Source organism: Dipteris shenzhenensis, chromosome 2 (genome assembly GCF_047967505.1).
Source record: "Dipteris shenzhenensis isolate YYH24624 ecotype China chromosome 2, Dip_SZ_1.0, whole genome shotgun sequence".
Taxonomy (NCBI): Eukaryota; Viridiplantae; Streptophyta; class Polypodiopsida; order Gleicheniales; family Dipteridaceae; genus Dipteris; species Dipteris shenzhenensis.
The window spans coordinates 7,429,241-7,445,944 of record NC_141597.1 but is presented as its reverse complement, the minus strand read 5'-3'; the positions used below and the strand labels follow the sequence as shown (position 1 = coordinate 7,445,944).

At 45.1% G+C, this 16,704-nt stretch overlaps 1 protein-coding gene across 1 annotated transcript in view; it reads right to left on the bottom strand.

Moving 5' to 3' along the window:
- Positions 1-1,423: 1,423 nt before the first annotated feature.
- LOC147904290 (uncharacterized) overlaps positions 1,424-16,704 on the bottom strand; it is a 79,150-nt gene continuing 63,869 nt past the window's right edge. Inside the window, exon 14 of the mRNA XM_087385230.1 lies at positions 1,424-2,641. Coding sequence (XP_087241356.1) covers positions 2,378-2,641 — 264 coding nt within the window. The 3' untranslated portion in view covers positions 1,424-2,377. The remainder of the gene's footprint in view (positions 2,642-16,704) is intronic.

The following is a 16,704-nucleotide window of genomic DNA, read 5'->3' as shown; positions in this document are numbered from 1 at the left end:
CTCCTAGGAATACTTTCATAAGAGTATTATCCCCTGTCCTAGAGATGTCCTAGACAGACTTCAAACAATTTTGTGAAGAAGTGGTGGGGGACTTGGCAACCAAATACATTTTATACAGATGCTGGTCAAGTATTGAAATTTAGCTTTAGAAATTGACGAGTGGCAAAGGTGGTGACCAAATCTAGAAGTTTCATGGGTTCTCTAGACAAGACATTGAGCGTGAACTTGGTTGGTCATCGTTAGACTCAAGGGCAAAACAGTAAGAATAGATCACACTAGAGAATATGTCAACTATGGATATATATTGTTAAGAACATACGGGAGGATGGGCTGATGTCATATTATTGCCCACAAAATTGGGGAGGTACACCCCAATGGTGGAGAATTTGCCCACATTTCCAATAAGCATAGCACAAGCTGTCACAATTGTGATGTAAGCTGAGAGAACTGGCATCAATCCCTACATATATCCTGCATGAAAGGCAGTGAACTTCAGCCTGTGTGTAAAACACAATTTTTTGAATATATAAGCGCAATTGTCTTCTCTAGTTCATGATCTTGACTGTGTACTAACTCCATTACCATCTGCAATGATAGCTAACTTCTTCTGGGCTGCACTATTGTTGTCCATTTTTCTCTTTCAGGTCTTAAGACTGCATTCCTATTGTTAACTAAATGCTTCAGCCTGCAGTTCTACACTACTGTGCTGGCATGCTGAGTGATTAAACTGCAGACTTGCATCTTTTAGCTTCTTACTTTTTTCCCTTTTTTTCTGTTACTATATTTGTCAGCTGGCCATTCATACCCATGCACTCCAACTCTTGGTAATCTAGCTACATCCAATGAATTTTTTTTCTATGAGCTTTCTCACCCTGTGGTACCGTTTCTATTGAGAAGGAAACGACTGTTAATTCTCCCTGCCTGCAGATAGCTCAATTTATGATCTACTAAAGAACTTGTACAAAAGAAGAGATGCTAATACTATTGCAGCAAGTCACATATTTGAACACAGAAAAATATAATAATGGAAAATGATTCCACTAAACATGGATACAGTGCTAAATCATAAACCTGAGATAGAAATGACAGCTTTCAGGGAAAATTGTGTAAAAATATACATAACTCTTCATTCAAAATTCGAGGATAGTAAACATGGGAGGGGAAATCCGTTATCAAGTGAGAATTTCCAAAGCTCATTACCAAAGTATAAGACTCATTCTATATCAAGCATTCAAGCTAAGAATTCACAACCCCCCACATGAAGAATTACATGACCTTTCTTTATGGAAAGAAAAATCTCCCACTTCTTACAAAGAGGTCTCATATATTATGGATTATTATTGTAAAAGAATTTGAGAGATAAATCCTGAAGCACCACATACATGCAGCTCATATCAGAGAAATAGTTTTCTTTTATCATGTATGGATTTTCTGACAAGTAGGCAGATAAATTGCATTCATCAATTCAAATTTCTAGAACTCCCTGTACTTGAAGGGAGACGACTCAAGGAGCATAAACACCATACACTGTTGCAGTGCCACCGGTTGGGTAATATTTTACATCACAACAGAATAATCTAAAGAAGTTTGTGCGATACATTTTCTGAGGCGGCCTTGCTAAAGCCATCAGTCTTCATTCACTCATGAAGCTCAGATAATATTCACGCTTCAGCGTGCTAAGGCAGTAAGAAATATTCAAGCTTTGATCCACTGTGCATCTGTTTGTGCCTTCCCTTCTCAGTCCAACCATCAACTCCTTTGCTAGCACTTGCACAGTAAATCCTGCCAATGGTTCTGGTGCCATGAAACACATGACAACTTCATCCTTCAGCTCTCAAAAATATTTCCCTGAATTATTACTGTTTCATGTTCATGAGCATGTATACTTTTGTCAAAAAAATATCACCAAAAGAATAGTAGATTACCAACGCCTCATACAAACACCATCTGTTACATCAACAATACTGTGGTGTAGCATTGCCCAAGGGTGCTGCATTGGGTTAGAAGTAAGACCATGGTCATTGTTTAGTGGCTTTAGGGTGCTCCTAAGGCCTAGTAGTGCCTAGTTAGGACAGCTAGCTCAGTTAGTACGAGTCCTAGGTCATAAGTGCACACTGTGTCCTGAGTGGACAAGGTGACCATTCTGCTTAGGGGTGCTATCTGGTACTCCTATAGGTTCAAGTCGTGTCCACCCTGGAGAACTGCCGTGGTTGGGTGGTGAGGTGATCCTGACATGCTATAGTCTAATCAGATCCCTACACGTGTGTAGGTCCTCTAGAGGATGGCAATAGTTCTGGAGGGTTGGCTGTATATGTGGTTTCTCATTTCCATCCAGACCGGAAAGCTTTCAAGTTGCATCTTCTTTAAAAGTAAGTTATCATGATGCCGTAGGTATTCTGAAAGAAGGATACCCACTATGCAATCCTGTTGCCATATTCTGCAATAATTCTCGCAGCTTTTTGGCATTTAAAGGCTTGCTGATGTAAAAATCCATGCCAGCAGCAATACAGCGATCCCCATCTCCTGACATTGCATGGGCAGTCATGGCCACGATTGGTGTTCTGTGACCTTTAGCAGAATCTTTCTCTAGTTCTCTTATCTTGGCTGTTGCTTCTAGCCCATCACAAATGGGCATTTGAACCTGAAAAGCACAAACTGACGACGTTTAGCTTTTGAACACATTGACCAGTAAAACAAAACCTCTCATTCGCTTCAAAAGCCATCATTTTTCCATATCATCATGTATAAGAAAACTAGTAGAGGTTAGCACAACCAATTGGAGATGTAACATTGGAATAGCTGAAAAGACCTCTACATTATAGTTAAGTTGAAAATCACAAACTGAAACCAACCATCCAAGATCCACACTATTCAGCCCTCCCTATTATAGCTTGTTTAACCATACGCCACATAGTGATCCCAACAGTTCAATTACACATACATAAATCTAGAATGCTGACCATACAACTCTTTTCTCTCCTTTCTTGTTACACCTTGGGATCCCTTCCCTCCCTCCCTTTCCTTACCTTCCCTCCTGTCCCGTCCCTTCCCTCCCCTCCCCTTCCCTCCTCTCCCTTCCATTCCGTTTCCCTTCCTTCCCCTCCCTCTCCCTTCCATTCCACTCCCCTCCCCCTCCACTCCCCTCTCCTCCCTCCCTTCCCTTCTGTTCTGCTCCCCTCCCTTCCGTTCCTCTTGTCTCCTCTCCTCCCCTCCCCTTACCCTCTCCTCCTTCCCTCTCCGCGGCGGAGGCAGACTCAACCCCCTTACCCTACCCTCTCCTCCCTCCCCTCCCCTACCTTCTTCCACACTCCCCCCCTCCCCCCACCTTCCCTACCTGCCTCCCGCACCTCCCTCCGGCCACACAGTGCACCCCCTCCCCTCCCTCCCCTGCGGCTACTACCGGAGCCCCTCCCTGCCCCTACCCTCCCCTTCCTCCCCCTTCCCTCCCTCCCTCCCCCGTGGCTGCGCCCTCCCCCCCAAAAGAGTTTTAATAAAATTTCTTTCTTTTTACTCTCACCTCTTCTCTTTTTTTGGACTTATCATTCCGTTCTAGCACCTTCTTCTTTCCTTAATCAAGCAGGCAATTCCTTTCTCTCACAATCCTCTTTTCTTTCTCTCTTTTACTACTTTCTTTTTATTCATATAATCCCTTTTCACACACTCCCTTTCTCCGTTCCTAGCAATGAGTGATTTGGCACAACAACATGCACAATTGCTCATTGTGAAGTAAATTGTGGCATCAAAGGCTTAGACACCTGAATTTTCCAATCTCTCTAGTTCACGTAAAAGAGCAATCTGGTTCATGGCTAACCCAGGATCAAGAGATGGGAGTTCTATGAAGGATTTGTACATGGTGAGCAACACAAAGAACCAAGGCACATGGCCTACTAGACTTGGTTCACACTAGTGTTACAAGATATCTCCTAGACGCACCATCATTCGGAAGAAGTAAATATCTTGTTGCTTTCATTGATGACTACACTAGGAAAGTGTTTATCTACTTTAAAAACAAGAGATCCAAAACCTTTGAAATATTCAAAGCCTTCAAAGAAATGGCAGAAGCTCAAGCACGAAGAAACCTTGAACGGAATGACAATGGTAGAGAATAGCTCAAATGTTGAAGAAGTGATAATGGTAGAGAATACCTAGAAGATTTGTAGAGTTCTACAAGGGCAATGGCACCTTGAGACAGACTATATAGTAGACATTCCAAAATAGTGAGTGGGCACAAGAATGGGTGGCTGATATATGTATTTGTTCCTTCTTCACTCCCTTGGGTTTTGACAACGTGCTGAAGTTCCTTTCACCTTTCTTTGCACTCCACACAGCCTTTTCTGTAGGTGGCAGCAACCTTCTTTCCGTATTTTCTGGTGGTGCCTTCCATGGCAGTCATGGCGCCTTCTTGTGTACTCACAGTGGCTTCCAATGCATCACACTTAGAGCAGAGATACATCATCTCACACAAGTGGTGTGCATATTGGAGAAGAAGCTGTTGCTCGAGCTCCAACTCTCGAGCTCCAACTTTTCTTGGTCACACTAAGCCAAAGTACTGGAGGAACTGGAACATGCCTCCTGTGAGAGGGAGAGAGTGTTTTTGAGCTGAACCCTGTCAGTCTTTTGCTGCAGGTCTGTATTCTGTCTACAATGAAGCTTTGTCATGCTTGTGATCTACTAGTTCTATTGCCAAAGCTGTTTTTTCTTGGGATGTCTTTGTCGTGCTTGCCTTGCTCCTGTTTCAGCACAGACCTTTGTTTCTCGATGCTGCCCTCTCTTCCTAAAACCAGTCCTGTTGATTTTGCATATTTTGTCTCATGTCAAGGACCCGTTTCTCTACCTCCTTGATGCAAGTAAGTTTGGGGTAATTGATGACCGGTGGATGAAAATAATGCAATGGCTAACTGACTGGAACTATCATCATGGAGATGACCCACCAAATGCAGAGAGTGCTTCACCCGCGCATACCTGTCCCAAAACCGAAGGCGACGTAAAACCAGACGGATGGTGAAAGACAGCTATCACCACTCTTAAACGACGGGATTTATGCTCTCAAAAGCTCTCCCTCACTCCCTCTCTCTAAAGATGCACTAGGGCCCAGGACAAATCGTCGGGCTGGACCCCCCCGAAGGTCTTTATTTATCCAAGAAAATCCGTTACAGAAGTTCAGCGTAGAGCTATCTCGTAAATCTCCACCTTACAAAACGTGAATAATCCCTTTTCTTACAAGAGCTTCAAGCTCCATTCAAATTGGCAACATGCCACTTGTCTAAAATCTAGACTAAATCCTATTACATGCCACTAAGGGCCATTCTAGAGTCTTCAAAGCTCTCGGTCACACGAACCGCCTCCTAGATGCTTGTCAGGCTCCCATTACGCTTAGGAAAAATAATCCTTCCTAGTACCTGCAACAATTAATTAAAGCGCACCACCATGGTACCCATTAATTGTTAGCGCTTTGCATGCAAATAACACACTGTGGACTAATCCTAGTCACGGTGGGCGTCCCCATTGAACACATGTGCACATCTAAACAAATATATATATACAAATAAATATATATATATTCTCTGGTTGACCGGAGTCAACACTCTTGATTATGATTAAAGACCTTTGACCAAAGGTCAAGGCGCCTTAATTATAGCCAAGTCTCTCCAACCGAAGTTGGCACATCTTGGTTAACCGGGGTTAACCCTCTTGGCGCATGCCAAGTCTTGTTGACCGAAGTCAACACTCTCTGACCGCAGTCAGGTTTACTTGACTAGAGTCAAGTATCTTTGACCGTAGTCAATCCTTTGACCATTAAAATAACTCTTTGAGCATAATTAACACATATAAAACTCTTTAATTATGATCAAATAAATGGTCAACTGTACTTTGACTTAGGATATTTACATTGTGGTGACATCCCCTCGGCTTCTATTCAGTTGACCTCAACTGAAAAGCTTCCCTGTAAACATCCAAAAGCTGTGGATAATCGGATAACATATCTTTGTCCATCCATAATGCCGTATAATTCTTGAATTTTACAAGATACCTGTAAAACTCCTTACCCTGAGGGCCTTTACGTACGATATGGTACACAATTTGCTCTGGCTGAAGGACTTCCTCCAGCTCATCCACTTCTGGTGGATCTTCTGATACTGGTTCTGTAGGCTCTGGTCCTTGAAATTTCTTTAGAAGACTCACATGGAATGCATTGTGAATCCTCCAATGCTCTGGCAATGCTAATCTGTATGCAACCTCATTTATTCTTTCTGTAACCCTGAAAGGGCCATAGTATCTAGGAGATAACTTTGCATACACTTTTTGTTTGCCTTTAAACTTGCGGAGCCTAGCTTTTTCAAACCTCAAAAGTACCCAGTCCCCTTCCTTGAGATCTAACTGTCTCCTATGCTTATCTGCAGCTCTTTTATGTTTCTCTTGAGACCTTTCAATTGCTGTCCAGACTTGGCTGTAAGCTGTCTGGAGGTCTCTGACAAACTGATCAGCTGCAAATATTTCATCTTTAGTCCTCAATATAGGTGGCAAAATCACGTTCCCATATATGACTTCAAAAGGGGCTTTCCCTGTAGAGCTATGTACTGTATTACTGTAAGCAAACTCTACTAACAGTAGGTACTTTTCCCAGTCTGAACTTTGGTCACCCACGTAGCATTTCAGCATATCCAAAATGGTAGAATTTGCTACTTCACTTTGACCATCTGTCTGGGGATGGAAAGAAGAAGAAAGATTCAGATTCGTCCCCATGTTATCAAATAAAGCTCTCCAGAATAGACTGGTCATTCTGGGATCTCGATCACTAACAATGGACTTAGGCATACCATGATGTTTAAAAATTTGTGCCATGAACAGCTTAGCCATATGATCTGCCTTTATGGTTTTGCGAACAGGAATGAAATGAGCTTGCTTGCTGAATCTATCTATGATAGTCCGAATCCCATCATTCCCTGACTTTGATCTCGGCAAATCAAAAATAAAGTCCATTGTAATACTTTCCCATGGTGCCTGAGGCACGGGAAGAGGCATAAGTAGGCCAGGTGCCTTCCGTCTATCATACTTCATTTTCTGACACATAAGGCATTCAGTAACAAACTGATGTATATCTTTCCGCATTCCTGGCCAAAAGAAATACCTCTCTAGTGCTAGAGTTGTTGCTGTAATTCCTCTATGTCCAGCATAGGGAGGTGCATGGCATTCCCCCAAAATCTTTTTCCTCATCTCCTGGGTGATGCATAGGCAATCATCTTTCATTAAATACCCATCTTTCAGGGAATAGTGACAAGTGGATTGCCCCTCTTGCATTTGCTGTAAAATTTCACCAAAATCAGAATCATGAGCATATTGTTCCCTCATGCCTTCCAGGTCCTGATGATAAGCAATAGTTACATTATTGACCTGGGGTCTTCGGGACAAGGCATCTGCCACTCTGTTCCGAATTCCTGGAGTATGGACAATTTGAAAATGATACATTGACAGCATGTTTGCCCATTTCATATGCTTCTCGGAAAGCTTGGTCTGAGTCAAAAAGTATCTCAGACTTTGGTTATCTATTTTGACAGTAAAATCTGCACCCAAAAGATAGTGTTTCCATGTATGGATGGCATGAATTACAGCCAATAACTCTTTCTCATAGATTCCTAAATATCTTTCCGCATCCCGAAGTCGCCTGCTTTCATAGGCTACTACATGACCATTCTGATGCAATGCAGCCCCAACACATTCTCCACAAGCATCGCAATCCACATCAAAAGACTGATAAAGATCCGGGACTACCAGAATAGGCTCTGTAGTCAACTTCTCCTTGAGTGTATTGAATGCTTTCTTCTGTGATAATCCCCATGTGAAGGCTGCATTTTTCTTAGTGAGGTCATGTAATGGAGCTGCGATATCAGCAAAATGTCTGATAAACCTTCTGTAGTAAGAACACAGGCCTAAGAAGCTTCGAACTTCATGCACAGTTTTCAGCTCTGGCCATTCCTGAATGGCACGGATTTTCGCTGGATCCATTTGTATCCCATTCTTGGATATTATATGCCCCAGATAGTGGATTTCTTCCAAGAAGAACTCACTTTTCTTGCTGTTTGCATAAAATAGAGCTGATGATTTCTCAGATCTTGAAACACTATAGCAAGATGTTCTCTGTGGTCTTCCTCTATCTTAGAAAAAACTAAGATATCATCAAAGAAAGTACCCGTAAAATGCCGGTACTTCCGGAAGATGCGATCCATCATTCTATTGAATGTGGCTGGAGCATTTGTCAACCCAAAAGGCATCACTAAGTATTCATACAACCCGAATGTAGTGCGGAATGCTGTCTTGTGCACATCCTGAGGCTGTATCCTCACTTGGTGGTAGCCACTCTTTAAGTCTATCCTGCTGAAAACTGAAGCTCCATTTAACTGATCCAGGACATCATCAATACGCGGAATAGGGAATCTATTCTTGATGGTCATTTTGTTCAGTGCGCGATAATCGACGCACATACGGAATGAACCATCTTTCTTCTGTACTAACAGTCTGTACTAACAGAGTACAGGGGAACAAAAAGGAGACGAGCTGAGCTGAATCAACCCTTTGGACAGCAAGTCCTGTACCTGAGCCATAATCTCCTCTCTTTGAGTCGCACTGACTCTATAAGGGGGTCTGTTTGGTGGCTCACTACCAGGAATTAACTCTATCTGATGATCTTCTGGTCTCTCTGGGGGTAACTCCCCTGGCAACTTCACTTCCTTGCGGTGAAACCAAGGCATCCCCAAAACTACATCATAATGTTTCAGTGGAGAAATGAAGAAGTCTTCCTGATCCACATAACTCTGAACATGAAGACGGAGCTTCCCTATCAAGGGAGTAACTGGCACAGGATTTCCACAAAACATTTGATCGGCATCCAAAGCCCTGCCTAACTCTTCCGTCTTTATTCCCAGCCTCAGGGCTAGATCCTCTGATATGAAATTATCAGTAGCCCCTGGATCAAATAAAAATAGCGCTTGCTGGTCTCTAACTTTGCCCCATGATAGCAGCAATTCTCGTTCTTCTGGGTTCAAAGTATGACCCAGTATATCAGGAATTCCCCCCGCCATTGGCTTTTGCGGTCCTCGTGGCTTCTCTGCCTCTTTTCCCTTCAATGTTGCAGGCTTTTCTGGGCACTGGGCAGCCACATGCCCCTCTTTACCACACCTGAAGCATTTCCCATCTCTATGGAATTCCGCTATCTGTTCAGGGGTGAATAGAGATTTGCCCTTATAAGTCTTTGAAAACTGAGTACCCCTCGGCTTCTGAGGCTGAACCCTTTCTTTTCAGCCTTGGGGTATTCTTTCTTTTCTGATTTTGGAAAATCAGTTTTCTTTTTATCAGCACGTCCTGCATGCAAGGATGGCACTGTAGATGGATCTTGTAGCGGCACAAGACTCGCTACTGAAGCTGAATGCATAAGATCTTGAATATTCTTTGCCCCCAAAGCATTCACTACTGCCTGAATTCTTGGAGTGAGACCTGCTCTGTACTTCCTCATTTGGGTGCCTTTGGAGATCTTTTTGAAAGGTGCAACCTGCAAATAAGCATCCCAAAACTTTTGGTTGTACCCATCCACTGTATCTCCTGCATCCATGTGCAAGCTGTCCCAGTCTTGAAGAACATGGTCTCTAAACTGTTTAGGCATAAACTGTTGGTAGAAGGCTTTCTTGAAGTCCTTCCACTTCCTTGGGGCTGACCCATCTGTGGTCTGTGCACTCCACCATGCACTAGCCGTTGCTGTCAAGTGTAAACTGACCATTCTTAACTTGGAGGATTCTGAAAATTTTTCTGTACCGAATGCAGCATCAAACTGTCTGATAAACTGCAATGCTTTGTCTGTATGACCATACTATCCATTGTAGGTCATAAACTTGACAGATTTTCCTCCCTCTTTAAATTCCTTGGTCTCTTTGGAAGACTTTCTCTTCCTAGACTTCTCGTGTTTCCTTCTTTTCCTGGATGGTTTATCTGATAAGGAAGAAGAAGACACAGAAGTCGAACTCGAGGTAGACGGTGATGGACTAGGAGATCGGTGATGATGCCTCGATCTCTTTTTACTATGGGACCGTCTCCTATGAGATCTATGAGATCTCTCTCTCTCAGGCTGTACACGAGAGTGTGCCTCTGGCATTGGCACGTCATATACTGGATTAGGCATAGCTTCTTCTTGAAACAAATGCTGAGCCCTGGGATCCCTTTTGAGATTTTCCAGCTCTTGTATACGAGTGCGTACCATCTGTTCAAATTCTTGTTAAGTTTGCGGCACATTTCTCTGTCCTGGATGCACATCCCTATCTTGTGAATCCCACTGGATAGGTGATTGATCCATATTCTGAGATCTGCAGATTTCTCACACCGTGCAGGTAACTGATGCACACTACCTTTGCTTTTCCAACAGAAAAAGTACCTCAACAAGAGGTGTTTTGCATTCACAATCTATGCCAGTACTGGCTATCAGTTCAAGGCATATACCCACACAGTTACCAAAGCATCAACAACTATATTGCCCTTTTTTGGCTGCTGCAGATGGCTTCAAAAGGCATCTGTTTTTCCCTCTTTTTACTGCTCAAAGGCATGCATACTCTTTTTCTGCAAATCTCTGATTCCTCTGTTTTTCTGCTGTTTTCTGACAGTAGAGATCTACTTTCTCTGTTTTCTTTGCTTTCTCTGTTTTTCTGCTGCTTCTCTTACAGTAAAAGTCTGACAAGCAGGTGAAAATTGCTAGCAGAAACAGTCTCTGCAACTGTTCCTTTTTTTTTTTTAAAGAACAGTAACCAGATAGAGTAACTGGCTAGTTACTCTAACCAGACTGACTGGTTCTGGTCTGGTTAGTTTGCAACTGGGCCAACTGGACTGGTCACAATCTGGTTGCAGTGACCAGACTGGTCTGGTTGGGTCAACTAACTGGACCTCTAACCAGTCCACTACCAAGGTTGAGTTAGATTAACCCCTGGTTAGCCATGTCAGCATCCATGTCACCTGTCAGAATGCCAGGTCATCTCACACGTGCATGCCACGTCAGCAATTGCGCTGTCTGCCACGTGTACTGCCACATCAGCTGCTGAGCTGTCTGCCACGTGTCAGTGCCACATCATCAACCCCACCGCTCCATCCGCCACATCAGCGCCTGCACGTGCGGACGCCACGTCACCTGTGTGCCACGTGTCTGCCTAGGTGGCACCCTGGCCACGTCAGCAACAGCCAAAGGTTTCAAACCTTGGCTATGCAGTGGTCGTCGCGCGTCGCGCCTTCTGGAGATTCTGTAACGGGACCTTGTACGTGCGCCTAACCATCAGGCCTCCACCTTCGATTTCTTCAAGCAACGAACGATGAAAACACCCGTTCGGTGCAGGCATCTCTCAAGCATAACTTTGAGCGTCAAAACCACTGGTCCTTCGTTATCTCCCGCGAACCTGGCTGGCCTTACATGAGCACAGCTTACGCATCCTTTCCCGAGGCAATAGGTAGCTTGATACCCGTCGATGATCTCCCGTAAGATTACGTGAATCCCGTCAATAGCCGAACTAAGGAAATCATTTCTGATCACTTTGCGCCACAAATTTGCCCTCTTACGCTGACCTTCAGCCCTTCATCCAACGACCCATATTACCAAGCTCTTCCCTGGCGGGATCGTCACAGCCTGAAAAAACTGTGAACCTTTGCTCTGATACCAATAAAACCAGACGGATGGTGAAAGACAGCTATCACCACTCTTAAACGACGGGATTTATGCTCTCAAAAGCTCTCCCTCACTCCCTCTCTCTGAAGATGCACTAGGGCCCAGGACAAATCGTCGGGCTGGACCCCCCCGAAGGTCTTTATTTATCCAAGAAAATCCGTTACAGAAGTTCAGCGTAGAGCTATCTCGTAAATCTCCACCTTACAAAACGTGAATAATCCCTTTTCTTACAAGAGCTTCAAGCTCCATTCAAATTGGCAACATGCCACTTGTCTAAAATCTAGACTAAATCCTATTACATGCCACTAAGGGCCATTCTGGAGTCTTCAAAGCTCTCGGTCACACGAACCGTCTCCTAGATGCTTGTCAGGCTCCCATTACGCTTAGGAAAAATAATCCTTCCTAGTACCTGCAACAATTAATTAAAGCGCACCACCATGGTACCCATTAATTGTTAGCGCTTTGCATGCAAATAACACACTGTGGACTAATCCTAGTCACGGTGGGCGTCCCCACTGAACACATGTGCACATCTAAACAAATATATATATACAAATAAATATATATATATTCTCTAGTTGACCGGAGTCAACACTCTTGATTATAATTAAAGAGCTTTGACCAAAGGTCAAGGCGCCTTAATTATAGCCAAGTCTCTCCAACCGAAGTTGGCACATCTTGGTTAACCGGGGTTAACCCTCTTGGCGCATGCCAAGTCTTGTTGACCGAAGTCAACACTCTCTGACCGCAGTCAGGTTTACTTGACTAGAGTCAAGTATCTTTGACCGTAGTCAATCCTTTGACCATTAAAATAACTCTTTGACCATAATTAACACATATAAAACTCTTTAATTATGATCAAATAAATGGTCAACTGTACTTTGACTTAGGATATTTACATTGTGGTGACACGACGAGCATTTTGGACCACCTGTCCCAAGACACTGAATGCTGCCATCTCTTCCCTCTCCTCCTTATCATCCTATGCATGGCCCAAATACCTCCACCATCATTTGCTAACCGCAAGGAGATAGCAAGATCCAACATAGACACATCTTCCTCATATGGCACCTACAGGACGTGGGTTATGACCAGGAGATCATTTGGGCTGTCATGGCAATTTACGAGAGAGTTTCTGGCAGAGTTCGGGCAGGATCCGGGTGGACAGACGAGATCATGAGTACCATCGGGGTCAAACAAGGGTGTCCTTTGTCGCCTACCTTGTTTGGCCTCTACATTGACGAGCTTGAGACAGTGATGCAGACACAGGGGTGTGTAGGTTGCTCTCTGGCGGGTACGCTGATCCAGATTTTGCTCTATGCAGATGACGTGGCTCTCTTATCTTCCTCAGCAGAGGGGCTTCAGAGACACCTAGTTCACATTTGCGGGGTCATCTGTTGAGATAGTTCCATCATACACTTATCTTGGGCTTATCTTCTCCGGACCGAGCTTCACTATGAGACCCGCGATGCAGGCACATGCTCGACCACCTTGAGGGCCAACAGACAATCTCTATCACTAGAGAGGATCTGCTGGGGGGGGAAGGATGTGACGCCAAAAATTGATATTTTTAATTTGGCATTGGTATTGTTTTTCTCTATGTTTGTTGATAAGAGTTTGAGTATTAAGTGATAGCCTAGCGGCTCTCACTTATTTCTATTTTCTAAGATATTGTATGGGATTGAGAGGATGAGTGGAATGGATCATTGTAAATACCATAGGTATGAATTATAAATACCTTGATATGGGGTGAGAGTTATAGGTGTATGGGATATTATGGATTTTTTAGAAAATAGGAAGAGTGAGTCATATAAAGAGGTGGGATCATGTCCATGTGTTTCAATAATATAAGAGAGGCCACATGCCAAGTGTGTGGAAGGCATGTGGAGGAGTGTGCAGTCAAGAAGAATCCTTTTAGAATTCCCATGTGGAATAAGGAGGATGTGGGCATATGAAAAAGAGAGGTTCTCGATGGGCTCCATGTGGGCTTGAGTAGAGGGTATGCCTCATTGGCCAGGCTAGAGAGGCAGTGCTTCCGCTCACACTTTCAGGATCCACGCACCAAGGGGTTGCTTTTTGACTCCTTGGCTCGCCCAGCGGGGATGTACGGCAACCCTTGTTGGGGGCCACTAGATGTTGCATTTTAGGTCATCACATATCTGTATCGAGTTAGGGAATATGGGGATTATACCTCGGGGCGTAGCAGGCTACCATGGATAGCTCTATTCTCTTCTATGGCACTTGCAGCAGGAGGAGATTAGAGGTGCTGGTATGCACGTACAGAGAGATGGTTTGAGCAACTGGAGCTCCACATGGATAGACTACCTCCCTTTCAGTATAGCATGGATGCTCCGTTCTCTCCCCTCTTATCACACGAGGTCAACCAGGTTATCCGTGACGATCTACTACAGCTACACACTTTTTGGACCTGGTTGGAACCGAGTGAACTCCCAATGAAGCTTAGCTTTTACAGAGATCACTTCTTACATATCACAACGGAGGGTTTCATTGACCCACCAGGATACACACAAATTCACCTATCACTCGATGAGGATCTCTCTTGGGCAATTCCGGGTCTCTTCACACAGACTTCGCATCGAGAGTGGCAGAGCAGAGCGACTACCCAAGGAGCGGCGCATATGCACACTATGTGACATACAGGAGGTTGAGACAGAGGAGCATTTCATCTTCAGGAGTCCTGTGTACTATGAGATCCGAGGACGTTTCCACTGCCTCTTCAGGGATAGTTATGGGATTGTAGCCCGTTTCCTCTCCTACCCAGACCAGCGGTGTTTGGCAGGTTTCATTCATGAGGCACTTAGACACCGCGAGAGGATACTCCAAGCACGGAGACAGGAGCAGACCTCTTCCTCGGTTGATCCCTCTCAGAGCTCTATCACGGAGTTCTTTCAGCTAGATCACATGGACCCAATGAGACGAGGCCTCGACATGACCGTGACCCGGAGCCCGTGACCCGATAGCTCAGACAGAGGGTCGACATACAGATCACACTTGGAGACATCCCCTCCTTGTTTAGAGTCGGAGCCCGACCGATGGGGGTCACAGTAGCCCTGGTTAGACGCAGAGCTACGACCAGGAGACGTGCCAGGACCGCACCTCTGAGTGGCCGACAGCACTCTATTGCCGACTTCATGCCTCCACTGCCTCATCCATCCTGATATCTTGCTGTTGCTGGGGATGATGATGATATTGATGATGATGCTGAGATTGATATATAGTCGACCATCGACATGACTATGTTGTACTTAGGACTTAGTACTGCCATTCTGCATTTTTTGGTATGGACGCTCGTTTAGTAGCTCCACTACCACAGCTTGTTGTATCAGGATTTTCACAATCTCATAGACCCATCGCTCTTCCGAAGTCTTTAATAAACTTTCTTTCTTTCTTTCTGTTGTGCACATGATGGGTGGTGAAGGAAAAGGAAACAAGGGAGATCCTGTAGAAACAAGTGTGATGGGATCAAGAGAGGGGTGAAAGGAGTGGTGGTGACAAGAGAGGGGGTGGAAGGAGTTGGAGACGGAAGTGACACTGGGAGGGAGGGAATGTGTCCGCCTAATGCTGGAGTAGATGGGGAATTGCAAGTGGACTGGACATTTGTAGAGATAGAAGTTGAGAATGGAATAAAGATAGAAGCTGATATATAAATATAAATATATATATATATATATATATATATAGAGAGAGAGAGAGAGAGAGAGAGAGCATAAATGTTCAGATGTGGGCTCCGAAACAACACCAGAGATTCCCGTTGCCCTCCCACTCCCTTCTATTGTCCTTCCCGCCTCCCCCCCTCCACCTCCTCCTCCCCGCCTTCTCCAACTCCTCCTCCCCGCCTTCTCCACCCCCTCCTCCCCGCCATCCCCCACCGCCTCCCTGCCTCTTTTCTATCTCCCTCCCCGCCTTCTCCCTCCTTCCTTCAGCCCGTCTTCTTCCGCCCCCCCCACCTCATCTATGTCTCCTTATATATATATATATATATATATATATACATATATATACATATATATATATATATATAGAGAGAGAGAGAGAGAGAGAGAGCATAAATGTTCAGATGTGGTCTCCGAAACAACACCAGAGATTCCCGTTGCCCTCCCACTCCCTTCTATTGTCCTTCCCGCCTCCCCCCCTCCACCTCCTCCTCCCCGCCTTCTCCAACTCCTCCTCCCCGCCTTCTCCACCCCCTCCTCCCCGCCATCCCCCACCGCCTCCCTGCCTCTTTTCTATCTCCCTCCCCGCCTTCTCCCTCCTTCCTTCAGCCCGTCTTCTTCCGCCCCCCCCCCCCCCCCCCACCTCATCTCTGTCTCCTCCTTCACCATCTCTCCGCCTCATCCCGCCCCCCCCTCTTCGCCTCCTTCCCTACGGTTTTTTCCCTCTTCTTCCTTTGCAACGGGAGCTTTTGTGCTTGTTCGGAGAGAAAATCTTGGTGGTGACCCTTGGTCTGGCCAGAGGGGCTCTATGGCAGCACCACCTCGAATCCCACAGCTAATAAGGTCCTTCTTTCTCCAACCAACAAGCAACAGGTACATCAAGCAGTTCAATCCCACCACGACAAGGCGATCATGAGCAGAATTGTGGACCTCACACCCACAAGGAGACAGGTGCGAGAGTGGTGGATCCAAGCGAGCTTGGCACTAGAGGGCAACCACACTCAGGAGGTCACCATCTACAGAAGAAGCGTCTTCCTCATCCAGTTGAGCTCCCCCACTACTGCCTTGGCATTGTAGAGCAGAACCCCATCCTCCTTCACCCGCACCTAGTGTACCTCTTCCCTTGGTACCATGGCTTTACAGTGGAGGACATGGACACGACACACCATGTTTCCCGTTTTCCGGTTACGCCCCACTTCTCGGGGCTCCCAAAGGAATATAGAGCCATCCTCCCCTCCATTGGTCAAGCGTTTAGCACTGTGCTGGAGTCCCTGCCAGATTCAGCCGCATCAGTGGTAGCAGATAACGGGGTCCCCAAGATCAGACTAGTCGTTGATCCTC